Source organism: Artemia franciscana, unplaced genomic scaffold (assembly GCF_032884065.1).
Source record: "Artemia franciscana unplaced genomic scaffold, ASM3288406v1 PGA_scaffold_58, whole genome shotgun sequence".
Classification (NCBI taxonomy): Eukaryota; Metazoa; Arthropoda; class Branchiopoda; order Anostraca; family Artemiidae; genus Artemia; species Artemia franciscana.
The window spans coordinates 1369148-1384209 of NW_027062698.1; the positions used below are offsets into that span (position 1 = coordinate 1369148).

Below are 15062 nucleotides of genomic sequence, written 5' to 3' on the forward strand. Positions count from 1 at the left end.
TTCTTTAGTCAGAAAAATGTCCCCACTTCATTCTATTTTTTTTTTATCTAGGATCCAATAATGTCTTTTATGGGATTGTTTTGAAAAAAAAAATCCTTCCAAAGAGTTTTAATTTTTTTAATTTGTTATATATTTAGCCAATTGCACGGGCTAAAACCTTTGAAATCCCATTTCTAAGCCAAAAAGCTCTTATTCCCGTTTTAACCACAAGCAAATTCCCAGAAAACTCTTTTTTTCTTATTCTGTTGCGTTAAAATGTATCTTCACTCCTTAAAAGGTGAATTTTGATTTTTAAAATATGTTATTGAATCTTTTTTGGTTTCAATAAAATGCAAATGAAAGAACACGTTTTGGACTTTTACGGCAATAGGAAGGGGACTGTAGCCAAAATCCTTTTTATAGTTATTTTCGCTTGTTTCAAGTTTGACTTGAACATTAAATTTAATTTTTACTCGTGGAAAATCTATTTATTCATCTATATGCGGGCTCGTTATCTTTGTGTTTGTTATGATTGTTTATTTTAATTTATGTTCGTTTTTGGTTTTATTTTTTCCTTAATAGGAATTTGTAGCAATCTTAAGTTCGAATTATTATAGGAATTTGTTTTTGTTAGTCTTAAGTTTAACAAAGTTCTTCACTTTTCTTTCAAATAACTTATTTTTTGGAAATTCTTTTAATTGATCCATAAAAAAAGCAAATTTACTAAATGTTTTCAAAATCCAAGACCATGAGTGTCATTTTATGTATGTTTAGTGGTTTCATTCTTATATGGAAGGACCCATCATATTTCTTAGAAAATAATGAATTTGTAGATTCATTACTTTTTTAGGGCATCGAAGAAATTTCAGCTTGTGGGGGATAACTTTAACCAGTTATGCTCCAAGACTGCAATAATTAAAATTTTATTCTAAAACCTGAAGCTCAGAAGAAGTTTTGCCAATGATTTACACGAATGGGCCTGATCCTTATTGGCAATCCCTCTACCTATTTTGTATTTGAATAAACTCAAAATCCTCATTCAGCTATTATTAGTTTTTCGGTAATTAAGGTTGTACTCAGAAATCTTTCACTGACAATTTTCCTGTTGACGCAATTGATTGAAAACGAATGAATTTGCTTATGAAAATAGTAGGGAACCTTTTGGAAAATGTTTCATATTTAAGCGAATCTGGAATTTCATTTGGAGTCTCAGACTTCCATCAAATGACTGGACTCAAAAATCTGTTAAAGTATTTGATGATTTTCGGGACGCCACAATTCTCCTTTATCATTCTTCATGCCTAATCATAGTTTGATGAACACTCTCTCTTTGATGAATCTATCAAAGAACTCATTGCTGTGGTCTTGAATAAAAATTTTACAAGAACCCAATATTTTTTAACTTATTCTTTTCCTAATGCATTATATCTGTATCCTTCTACATTTGAAAGGTTGTCACTAGTGGATCGTTCTTCTGCCTGCCAATCTTAGATACCTATACTGGAGGGTGTGTCAGACACTTCAAAAGATCTAACTCTAACATGCCATAGAATTTATGAGGCTGCGGTCGACAGAATTTTTTTTTAAATTTTTGATCCGACTGCACAAATAGTGTCAAAGAAATGTCTAAAGACAAATCGGAAAAACTGGTATTCACAGGTGGCAGGAGACGTGGCCAGCTAATTTTCAACTTACCTGAACCTCTCTACTCTGTGACTGCAACTTTTCATTTTATTAGAACCTTCAATGATTTTCTTTCAACGCCCTTGTTTGTCCTTTCCAATATAGCTGCAAACTCTGCACAATCATGAAGAAGGATTTCTTAACCCCTTAAAATTAAAAATGGAAAGCATAGATTTGAAGGTGATTGTCCCGTTTCTCTCACTCCTATATTCTCGAAAATTTATGAAGGATTCCTCGCAGACTGTATTAAGTAACAAATCGTATCCTTAACGACCAGAGACAATTCTTGAACTTCAAATCCACTTCCCATTGCCTTGCTCATTTTGTGAGTACCACTGGGAAAACTCTTTAAAAACCTATTAATTGTCTAAATTTAATTTTTATTGATATCCAATATTCATTTTATCTTCTTAATTACAATATATTAGCTAAAAAAATACTTGTTGATGAAACTAATACTTATTCTTTGCTAGTGATATTTGATGCATTCTTCTCAAATAGATTGCAACTAGAGAATCATTCCTCTGATGATTTCCTTGATCACAAGAGAATACTCCAATATAATCTTCTAGGAGCTTTTCTCAGTCATAATTAAGAACCTGGCTAAGGAATTTCTTGGAAGATATGACTTGTTGACGACCTTGCTTACATTGAAACTTGCTCAACAAATTTATTAAATGAGCCTTTGAGCATCCTCATTTGAGAAAGCTCATTTAGCTTGCTCTTTGAGCAAGCATTTGAGCACAAGATGTCTTGAAGTTTTGACATGGCAGCAAACCCTTCTAAATACATGATAATGTCAATTTGTTTCCTTAAATCACCTCCCCATTGTATTCATCCTTTTTCTCTTGAAATTTCTGTATACTCATTTAAATTACTTGAATTCATAATTTCTTTCTAACTTAAAGTGTGGCACTTACGTAGTTCATCCACCAAGCTAATGTATCTATCTCCCCCCTTAAGTTTCTGCAAATTCCTCTATTCTTTAAGGATTTTCAATTCTTTTCTCTTTCTTAGTCTTGATTTTACCTGTCCAGTTTCGTACACCGACATTTCAGGGAAGAGTCTGATAAAATTAAATTTATCCAAAAAAGAGCACTGCGAATAATTTTCAAGTAATTTGAAGTCCCATACTCTCCTTTGGAAAAAAGAAACTATGTCGGAAACACTTTTTTATAGGAGAGGTATAATGTGCCTCAGTTTTTTTCTTTTATTTGCAGTGACAAACCCTCCCACAAAGTAAATTGTTTATAGAATTCCCCCTCCCCACTCCCCAAGAATATACCCTCTTTGGGCCGTTTTCAAGTTTGTTCCTACCTTGTCTCCCTTGTCCTACTGTTTCCAGAGATCACCATCCTTTTAAATTTGTTCCAGTTCAAGTAGACACTTGAACGAGATTTCAGGCTCTGTATACCCGAATTCAGTTGTAGTGACAATGTGCTTCTAATTTTACAGGTCAGATATGCTGTGGCTCATCATTCCCAACCAGTAGCTCAGTTTTACCTTCTGGATATCGAAGGTACTTTCCTGACCTATGGACATTTACCGTATCTTCATTTACTGCCAAGGTCTGTCGTCTTACTTATTTGCTTTTTCTTTCATATTTTATTGAGGGGGTTTAGTCGTATTCGGATTTTTTTATTTGCATAGATTTCACCTTTAAATGGACTTGGTATAGTAAGCAGGTTGAGAATTTACTAATAACAGGTTATTACAGTAAAAAGTCACAAGGGTTCAAGTTAGGAAAAAGCTAAGTCAGTGCCTCGGATTTTCCTCAATAGTCATTACTCTTTGAGAGAGAAGACTTTGTGACAGGTAAGTTTAAGGAGGAGTACCCCAAGATTTTAAGTCTGTTTTTTTTTACTCAGCGCTTTCCTAGTATGTGGAAAAATATTAAACTTGAAATTAGTTTAGTCAAAACTATTTGTTTTGTTTTTTTGTTTTGCGCAAAATGGTTATAATGGGTATTAAATTGTAACATTACCTGTATGTTTACCTGAAACAGAATTTTATCTTGGTCTCAACGTGAGTTTTGTCACAGAGCAGTGTAATTCAAGTTTAGTTATTTCCTTTTTTTTTTAATTGAACCCGATTGAACCTTGAAACCTAACCTTGAACCTATCGTAACAAAAAAACTTGTATTTCTGAGCATCTGTTTAGACCTCTAGTGCCAAATCTATACGAATTTTGCCTCATCTTAGAACTTTAAATTACAGAAAGTCACATTTGAAAACAACAGCTACTCTCCCAACTGAAGCTATATTAAAAATAAGTGGGTGCTATGCAAGGGTTTTTCAAGGAAAGTTAAGTATGGGGAAACTTTGGACTGTTTTTTGTAAGACTTTTTTCTCTAATAATAATACTAAATCAATAAAATAGTCATTAAACTGAAAATAGCATCGGTTTTTCTCTTTCAGCATTATAGCTCAAAGTCTTTAATGTACCAAGAATAACGAAAATAAAATTTGATTGTTTCATTTATTAAAATTTAAAACTACACAACCTTATGCGTCTTAAGATAAAAGAAAGCTCAAACATTACATTGGCCAAGAAAAAGACTTCTCTTTTAATTTATGTGGCTTTTAGTAGTAGCACGTAAGAAATTAATTTAAGAAGGTTTGTCCCTTTAACCAGAAAAAAAAATAAGATCAAAACACAATAAACCAAACAACATAAGAAAGAGTAGTTTTCTTAGAAGACTTTTGTTATGTTTGGTTTCTTTTAAACGAAAAGTTTGGCCAATATTAAACACTTAATTTTGCTTATTTATTTTCTCATTTCAACTTGGTAACATTAACAAAATTGTATTGCTGCCCAACTAGGGTCTTAATTTTGGAAAAACAACCAAGATGAATCTAAGAACATCGTTGTTTTCAGACATGGATAAAGTGCACTTCAGGAGGCAAGGTCATTTTTATTTTGAAGTCCTTGGTATTTTATATAATTTTCTTTCAAATTATCAAAATAATTTTTATTTCTTATTCAGTTTTGTATGATTTCCGCTTTGGAATACAATTTTTCATTTTGGACATGGTAGTAAAACTTATATAATGTTGAAGCTATGGAACATCTTGAATAGAAGAACACAAAAGGCGGTCTAAATACATATAATAATGATTTTCTCTACTCTGTGTCAACAGCAGAAGGTTCTGGCATCATAATGATCATAAAGTACTTGGCTGGTGCATGCTAACATATGTCTTTGAGACTACATGAATTATTATTACCAACATTTTGCAGACTTCGTCATACTAATATGAGCGATTAGAAGTTTAGTTTGTTTATGTCTTATATTTTGTACTTGGACAGCAAGTGCTGGAAAGAGGGCAAGTTGAGCTTACACTTGAGAGTAGAAAAATATCTTAACCCTCAAACGTGTATTTTTAGACTTAATTCTTCATAGAAGGACGATGATAGATGAATAGAAGGGCGATTATATTATGCTAGGTAGCAGGACTTGAAAAGACGTCTTTGAAAATGTTTGGTCGAAAAAATGAGGTATCATGCCTGTTAGGTCACCTCAGCTGGAAGCTGAAAGCTTTTATAAATTCAAAATATTGTTTATTTTTATTTGTTTTTTCATCGTGCCACTTCATACGAAAGGAGTAGTCATATAAACTTTGAAGGGGGATCAATTAACTGTAAACGGAAAGCTTTAGTGTCCTTTTTAAGAGAATAATGTTATTTGAGGTAATTAAGGATCCCTCACGGTCTTTGACATCGAACCAAAATTTGAGTGAGTCAGTTTGTTCGAAATAGTCAAAAAGTCTAATAGATATTTCTCTTTGGATGAAATAACGCCAATAATTATAATCGTAAGGGCTGTAAATTATAAAAATTGCCAATCGCTTAAAAGGAATGGTAGTAAATAAGGGATTCGTGCAAAAACTTAGGAGGTTAGATTTACCATCCCCCCCCTTCTTGAACCTCATTAGTATTTGAAACAAACTATGACTTGGATATTGCAGTGAGATCTACGTTCAATGATAAATTTGGATAAGATCAGTTATTAGCTTTGTTATGTCCGTGTAATTCTAGGTTGATGAATTGCGGATTGCTCATTATATCTGCTATGGACATGACCATTAATCCATTTATCGTCTTTCATTCCAGGTAAAATAAAAAAAAAGTTTTTTTTTCAGAAACTGAATATTGCAGTGAGATCCACGTTCAATCATAAAATTAGATAAGATCAGTTATTAGCTTTGTTATTTCTCTGTATTCTAGGTTGATGAATTGTGGATGTTTGATTATATCCGCTAAGGACATAATCATTAATCCATTTATCGTCTTTCATTCCAGGTTAAATATAAAAAAAAATTAGATAAACTTAATAAGCACCCTTAAAATTAAAGCGAGCAGAGATTATTCTGTATATGGGAAGCTGCCCAATCCTCTTTACCTTACTCTTTCTGCTAAGGTTGGTTAGTACTTTAAAAAGCTTCTCACTCTAAGTGAACGGTCCTCTTGTTTAGTAGTCATTCTTATAAAGTTTGGACAAAAAGTCACACATTTGTAGAAAGAGAAAGGGTTTGATAAGGACCAGCCTCATAAATGGAATAATTTCTCTTCGTTATAAGGTTTAATGTTGTTCTTTTCTTTCAGTGTAAAAAACTTGCTGGGAAATCAGCCTCCAGCCTCCATAGAAGAATTTCCTTCCCCGCAAAAAAAAAATATCTATGGAAAGTTTTCTCCTGTGTATCTTACGATAATTCCTGAGTAAATTCTCTTTAGCCTACTTTCATTTGAAAAAAAGAATTTTTAAATGTTTTTAATGTAAAAAATCCTACAGTGAGAATTGCTGCTGTGGATTTGCCATACGCGAATTAATCCCCTAGATAGTTTTAACCTTGCTAGAATTTTCCCTGGAACGTCTCGACACGTAAAATTGAGTTGCCAAAATAAAGTTAAGACAAATAAAAAGCATTTCGGGTAGAAATTCTAGTAAGTTTTCGCATAAGATTTTCCATGGAACGTTCAATCTCCTTAAAACCTTCCTCTTTTCCACCTCCTATGGAAAACCCCGGCCTGCTGAAATCCTCATAACAAACAAAAATCCAAACTTTTAGACATGGGAGCTTGAAACCTTGGCAGTTAGGATATCTGATATGGTTAATCTGATGGTACAATTTTTCGTAAGATTTCTTGACTCTTAGGGGATGTTTCCATCCTTTTTGAAAATCAGGCAAGATTTCCTCAGGCTTGTTGGTTCTGAAGGGTAGACTTTAAGAATTTTGCGTACTTGGAATCAGTATATAAACCTATTCTTTTTATATATCTATTGTTATAGAAATTCAGTTTTTAGAGTTTCGATTATTATTGGGCCGAGTCACTCCTTGCTTAAAATTTTCTGTTACGAACGCTTTGATCTTGGTTATGACGTTTTTTTTCGATATTAACAGAAATAAAACACTTAGTTCAAAAGCTTTTAGTAAAATACTAATAGTGTTCTAATCTTCAGAGGGCTTGGGGAGTACTCATTTTAGTTTCTGCTTGGTTACTTGGTTATAATTTGTACTTCCAATTTGTTTTCGCTTTCATTTATTTATTGATGGTCATTTGTGTTAGTTAAAGGTTTGAAAACTTATTTGACTTCATTTCTGCTTATTTCTGGTTTACTGTGTCTTTTTACTCTCAAAAATATATTTCATGGAAAATTTTTTAAAATCAATTTAGAAAAGAGGCTAATCAAGGCGGTGATAAGAAAAGAGACTCAATAACTGGGAGTAGTTAGCAATGGGATCAAGTGTTTTCATCTTCCTTAATGCATCTTCCATTGGAAAAATACCTCAGAAAGTAGTGTAATTCTAATAAAAAAAAAATATCTCCTCCTCTTCCTTGGGTGACCGTATATTCCCAAGAAGCAATAAATACTTTCTCAGGGGTATATTTTAAGGAATGAAAAACAGCGACGCAACATTGAGGTTATGATAAATTGCTTTCAGCAATAAAAGGAAATTGAACTTAAAAAACGAATATAATCTGTCTAATGGAGACAGAAAATCACTTAAATCTTAAATAAACAAAACTCATCCGAAGCATGATAGAGGATGGCAACCCTCGTTTCAGCAAATATAATCAGCGAATTATTACCATTAAATTTTCACCATCTAATTCATCTGCAATAGACATGTGAGATATACCCTTTTGTCACGGACACGACAAAGTTTTCTGTTTGACTTTTTCTTGCGGCGTTTGGTGAAATATTATTTAATGCTTTGATTTTTGCAAAAGACAAGCAGTCTTAGATTTTGAAGGATTTTCTGCCAATTTTAATCTATATCATTCTAGTTCAAGCCACCGAAGATAATTATTTCAAGTTTGATAGTAGAAAACACAGCCAAGTCTGATTTACAAGTAACAATGGAATGGATATCCCCCAGAGGGAATGCAACCGATGATACAGCAGCAGGTACTTCCCCTTTCTTTCTTTCTGTACATAAAAACATAAATTCTGTTCTAAGTGGAGTTGGCTATGGAAAAATGTCCAACCCGTACGCACATTGACCTGATCATTAAAGATATCAGTTACAAATGCCTTTTGCATTAAAAAAATTATTTGATTATATTTTGAAGAATTTTTGCATAAAAGTCAATACAAATATTGTTAAATTATGGTTAACACCAAAGAATATAGACGTTAGTTTAAGACGGAACTATAAAAACTGGAAGTATAATAATTAGTGTTTAACCTACCTAGGGATTTATCTCAGAATGAGGGTTAAAACACAGGAATTTGTTTTCAGAGTTTAGTATTTCCTACCTTTTTGAGTCTTATTTAATTTTTAAATTCTAAAGGTACGAGAGGTTCATACAAAGCCAAATTCTTTTTTCCCAAATTTTTAGCTAGGTACCTTTAATTAGATGATAGCAAAGAAATACATATAAGCAATTCTGTGTTGACTCAGATCCATCTTAGGGAGGGTATTTGGACGGTATATGCATAAAAGAGCTTTATGTGGTAAGATTGCCTGTTGTATCTTGAAGCTATTTATAAACACCAGTTTTGCAATACGCAATCGAATAAACCGTAGAAAGGGGTAAACTTTGAACGTTAGGGGGTAAGTTTGACCAATATCAGTAAAGAAACAATGAGTGCTCTCTTTTGGACGACAATAGAATTACTCGATCGTACTTTTTACTAGATTATTGATAGATTACATCTGGATCAGAAGAAATCTTAGTTCTTTTTTTGCAAGAATATTTGATCTGTCCTAAATTGTGCAAAAGTGGTATACGTAAGTTCCCCCTTTTTTACTTAGATAAACTAAATTAAGGCTTTTGTTTTATATTTTTCTAAGGCTGAGGTGCCAAATGGTCAGGTTTTCAGGTTAGATCATTGTGTTCTTCCATATATTCAAGGTAGCAGTAGTGTTCAAAGTTTCTCGCAAGTATTTCATTTTTCTAGGGTAACTTCGGAAATTTTTTCATAGGGGGGCAGAGGGTACACTTGCCCAAAGAAACTTATAAGGAGACAAAATTTTAGATAAATAATCTGACGATTGTATTCATTATGTAATTTTTTTAATAGTGTTACTATTAAAATAAAGTAAGGGGTGCAGTTTACAGTAAATATAAGCAGATTCAATCCGAAATTTTCATTTTTCCCATATCTTTAGCACCCTTTCTTGTAAGCAGAAAAGTAAGCAGACAAAATTTAATTAATTTTAATAGATTTTTTTGTGATATTTTGTATTCTAATTTTGTTAATAAAAGAAAATAAATAATTGACAAAATTGTGTTAATGAATAATTTTTTAATAAATTTATTTGTTAAAATTAAAATTACACTTATTTGGGGGGATTCTAATCAATATTTTGCCCTAGGAGTAGAAAGGTCAGAGCCGCCAATGTGCATTGCCAATTGTTAAACTTTGCATTGAATTGTGACTTGCTCTGTTGTTCAGACCTCTTGGAAACCATTTTGAATCTATTGACCCCAGGAACGTGCAAATCAAGCTTATCTGGTCAGCTTAGTTTTTACTAGTGTTAACCTAATTCCTTGAGACCTGCTTTCATTTCTTATATGAGTGGAAGTCATTTTCCCCTTGGAAATCTGGAACTCAAATAACCTTATTACCTTCAATCGAGCTGTGAAGGGTCATTACAGTAATACTGTGTAGATTTGAATGTCGTGCGGTCCTCCTCTTTTCGGTCTTTTTCTTTTCTTTTCTTTTTTTTTTCTCTTCGTCACATCCCTTTTTTTCTCTTTTTTTGGATAAATCCAGTCAATTCGCTGTTTCTATTTGTTGATTGTTTACTTATTCTTTAGTTAAGTTTCTGCCATAATCAAGCACTTTTGTGCTTGACTAGCGCAGATTATGTACATGTAAGCATGTGATTTTGTTTAAATATATAGGATTGAATTGATTGAATTGAAAAATTTGACAATCAATAGGAGAGACAAAGAGTCATAAAGTTAGATATAAAAAAAAATAGTAAATACAAGTAAAATCACGATTTATTCTCAAAATAATGTGAAAAAATAATTTAAGGCAATTGAATTGGGGTCCTTGGTAATTTCATTTAAAATATGATGGATTTTAAAATTTCATTTTCAGAAAAGGGCCATGGCCTTTGTTTTACCGCTAAGGAGGTTTATTTACCAGACTGAGGTTTATCTACCCAATTTAGCCGGGTAAATAACCAGCAAAAAATAAGTATCTACAAACTTTCGAAACATAAACAAAAATAATGGAAAAACAATTTATTCCTCGGGATTAAGCCTATCAGAGGCAACGCTCTACCGTTGCCTGTAGTAAAGGGCCACAAGCCTTCAATGTATTGTTATTTGTTTATTTTCCTCGTTCACTTCGTATTGAAGGGAAGGCCTTAAAAACTTTGGAGAGGGGTCATTCGGTGGAAACTTGAAAGATCTAGTGTCGTTTCTAAGGGTCAATTAACCTCTAACTGTGGATAATTGACCCTAAGTAAGGGTCAATTAAAGGGCAACCGACCTGCTTGCCATGCCCATTTTTGCTAGTGGCTGTTCTGTTGGCCCCTTCAAGCTTCTATTATTGCTGGCATTTACCCATTAGAAGAAGAAAGCAGAGGTGAAAATTTTACTGGCCAACAGCCTATCTTTCTACTTTTCTGCTAGAATGGTGAAAGTCTGTAGGCGAAACATCATTCGCTTTTTATGCCTTCCGTCAAACACTACAGATATACTGAAATCACTTGAAGTTTCTTTTTTTGTTCGAACAAAAAAGCTTGGAGGAAAATACTTAATGATTACATAATGGACAATCCAAAAGAAACTACATGAAGAAAAGAAAATTCCTCAGCTTATGAAACTACTCCTGGAAAATCTATTGTCAAATAAAAAAAGACAATCTAAACTATGACTTTACCAAGTGCTTATTATACTCCAGAGTCATCCAGGATCACCTACTTGCTGCTTAGAAAGCTCAATAAGAGGTTGTGAGTAGCGCCGGCAAACTTTTATTGGACGTCCTACAAGCTCACATATTTGACAAATATGCAAGGAATACGACGTGCAAATTTATTAGCATTGCATTGAAGAAAAGCATCGGGGATGCACAATATTCAAGTTGCAAGTACGACATGACTGGCGTATCGAGATACGAGAATGGATCTGAAATAGAGGTTGATCAATAAGCTAGAACTGGCCCTTCTACTCTGTAAAGTGGGGCAGCAGCCAAAACCGATCCAAATTAATCAATAGCCTGCGTGGATGGACATTAATCCATCACAAAGTTCTTTATGGGTTGTATTTATGAGTATTCTGTGGTGTTGAAGGTAAATGGGAAAGTCTAATAGCTTGCTGAACACAATGTGCCTGCAAAAAAACAAAGATGGATGCTTCGATTTTTCTGTGGTGAAAGACTCAGTATCTATTCGTCAGCCGCTCAGTATTCTACGTAGAATGGTCCTGGTGTTTTACGATTCGATGCAGAATGACGTGTTTCCCGCATGCAAAAAACAATTTTTAGCTACCGCTAGCTTATAAAAAAATATCACAAAATAAGCTCGATTTTTTCGATTTTTTAATTAAAAACTATCCCTTTCAACGGTATGATGGTTTGCAAAAACAGTTTAAAAACTACGACTTTTGGTTATTCTTAAATAAGTTCCAAAATGGAATTTGAGCAAGAATAAATTCATTGACTTTGTGTGACATTAGGCAGGATTAATATCCTTCATTTCATTGCTACAGATCATTTTTATTGGGGGGGGGGAGTTTGAGGAGTTTTTTCTAATACTTATTTACAATATTTTAAAATAATATGAGCTTTAAATGACATTAGAAGCTACTACAGTTGTTAACACTGCCTTGCAGTTCAAAGTCGCCTGATGCCAGCATAACTGTGCATACTCTTGATTTTCAAAGCTTTGCTCTCTACTTTCTCCAACGCAGTACCTTGTTTACTTTAAATCCTTTCTTAAATCCATAAATACACGATTTTCGTTTATCCGTAATCTATTATCCGAGAAGGTTCACCTATCAATCTTAACCTATACTTTATTACATTACTAGAATTTGGAAAAACAATCAGTAATAAAAACATAACAACGGTAGAGTTATATACCCCAAAACATCCCTCCAAGATATACAAAATGTAAAAAAAGTTCTGTTGATGAAAATACAGTTGAATACTGTGTTGTTTACCGAATTGCGATTTTCTGGAGAATCACCACTTACCATGGTCATGCGTAGCGCCAATTGCAGATAAGGAGTGTAAAACAAAATAGAAACCACAACCATCTCAAAACACAAGAAAACCTTAAATATTTGAAACAGAACGCATTATCGTCGGGGGTTTGTTGGTCTTTGTTGGAATTTATTAGTTTAAATATTTGTCTTTGTAATACTTAGGCCAAGAACACTCCAGTGAACAAAATAAACTTATAAAATATGTTGGTTTACCGAGGAATAGGGGTAAAAGAGTTCTTTTTTCTTCTGAGTGGCTTGAAACGTTCCTGGACAAGGGAACCCCAATATAGAAATTGGGGCCATGAACCCTAACAGACCGTGTTTATTGTAGTTTATTATAAGCAAAACAATGGCACGCAACACTTCATTCGGTCACACAATAAACAGTATAAATATTAAGATTAATTTAAATCTGAGTTACATTTTACAACTTCTAGATACAGAAACTTTCAAGGGGTGCTCCTAAGACTTTTCCCCGTCCCTCCCCTGAAAAAAGGAACCCAAATTTACCCAATTTGTGTGCACATCTTATTTGAACTATCAAAGAATGTTGGTTTTTTCATTGGTGAAAAAAAAGAGTCTTAATTTTTTCTTTTCTGTCTCAATACCCGTACCACTAATATAGGTTGAACGGGTTGAACTTAAGAAAATCTAGTTTTCTTTCCTTTTTTTTTAAGCCTTTATTAAAAAAAAAAATGGAAAAAAACGGAAAAAAATAGTATTGCTTTCGATCACGGATGTACCGTTTTGTGTAGGTTCGGTTGTTTGACTTCAATAACAAATGATGATTTAAACACTGATTTCACCCCCTAGTCACTAATACATGGTATAGCTTAGATGCTCACTTTGCTGATTGTATTGTGTTTAAAGCCTGCCTTTGTACGCTTAGCTTTTGGAATGCTTTTGATCAATTTTCTGTTTTTGATTTTTAGCAAATAGTTATTAGCACAAATAGGTCAACATTAAGATTTAATTTTGATTCTTAGAATCTAAAATCAAGGGTTTGTGGTTACCAATTTTTGGACAACCCAAAAGCATGTAAAGTCAGGACTGTGTCAGGATAGCTTCTAAAATTCCTTTACCCCAGGTAATGAATCATTAAAATAGATGGCGTTTATGAATTTATCCTCTGACAATTCACTAATTAAGTAAATGAAATAATATTATTTCAACTTATTAGGTTTGGTTCTGAGAGTTTGGTTCTTTGGGGAATGCTTTACTTTTTTTGCCTTTTTATCCTGGTTAGAGCAACCATGTATGTTCTATCGAAAATATTTTTATTATTATTGTTATCACTTCCTTTTTTGATTCTTAGAGAATTACGGGGTGTAATATATCCACGTACACTTATTTTTCAACCTTCAGCTATTCCCTTGATATACAGACGTAGTGTCGAACCAACTTCGGTGCCACAAAGAGTTTATTGAGATCCAAAATTATTAATAGCCATCCCTGCATTTAATTTCCTAAATTTCTCAAGTACCGAAATCTGTGAGCTGCTGCCAAAACTTTAGTTACAAAAGGGATGTAACTCCAGGTACCAAAGAACTAAGTTTGGCTTTGCTGGTCTTGTAAGTTCTCAGAACCTCCGAGTGAACATAACAGCTGGTTGCATCGAAGAACTAACTCCCTGTTTAAACCATGTCGTATATGTGAAAAGCAACAAACGGTGCTTTTTTTTCATCAAGTGCAAATCCATGATGAGTCGCACTTGTTTTACTAATTTCATACGGCAAAACATGAATTTTAGGCCTGCAATAGTATTTGTTAACGAATTCAGGCTGGCAACTTACTAATTATTATTTTACAGTTTCTAGCTACGAGGTTCGCTATTCGAGTAGAATTGAGACAATTCTAGAGGGAGACTTTGCAGTTGTTGATGAGTTCACTGAATGCAGTCCAGTTGCCCCAGGAAATACACAAACATGTCGTTTCAATATCTCCAACTTCACAGAGATCACTGCGTTTTTTAGTGTTGCTGCAGCAGTAGAAACGGAAAAGGTAACTTTAATTCTTACAGTTATGGAAACTTTGTCTAGGATATATCATTAGGAATGGAAGCTTCCTACGAGGGCGTAACGAGGGAGGGTTTTAATGGAATAGGATGAAGGAGGAGCGTGCATGGCTGTTTTGGTTTCAGGTGACTTCACGTGCTAAAGTGACTTGTTACTTGTAGTAGCAATAGTAGTATTGGATCATCATTGTTTTGTTTTACTGTAAACATTTTGAAGTTTTAATAATTCTCGATTTTAATAATTGAATCTCAAATTAAACCTCCATAAATAGAGAAATTATTTAGTAAATGCTAAACTTTATTATTGCTGGGCAAAAACTCCTCTCCATGGTTATAACGGGAGCCGCAGGAGGTAGACTGTTAGAGCTTCTAGCCCCTAAAGACGTTATTACGCACACCTTGGCAATACTATGGCGCACATGTATAGAAAACCTACGTAACAGGGCTTGCTTGTTAAATCACAGTGAATGTTTTCTAAGATATGTCTGTTATGTCATAGGAAATTGAGGGTGACGCAGTCTTGCATGGCTTTGCTCCAGTATTTTTAGGATTCTTCTTCAAAAATTTTCAGGAGTTCATTTACCCCCAGGATTACTATTGTTGATTTCATAGTTTCTCTGATTCTTAAGAAAATATACAATGACCAGGACTTGTTTGCTTCAGTATTTCTAAGATTTTTCTTTAAATGACTTTCAGGAGATTCTTTACTCCC

At 33.5% G+C, this 15062-nt stretch overlaps 1 protein-coding gene across 1 annotated transcript in view; it reads left to right on the top strand.

Annotated features, from left to right (window-relative positions):
* LOC136042050 (calcium-activated chloride channel regulator 1-like) overlaps nt 1-14337 on the top strand; it is a gene marked incomplete at its 3' end in the record, with an annotated part of 60125 nt that extends 45788 nt beyond the window's left edge. Inside the window, 3 exon segments of the mRNA XM_065726908.1 lie at nt 3118-3230; nt 7954-8074; nt 14147-14337. Coding sequence (XP_065582980.1) covers nt 3118-3230; nt 7954-8074; nt 14147-14337 — 425 coding nt within the window.
* Nucleotides 14338-15062: the final 725 nt, after the last annotated feature.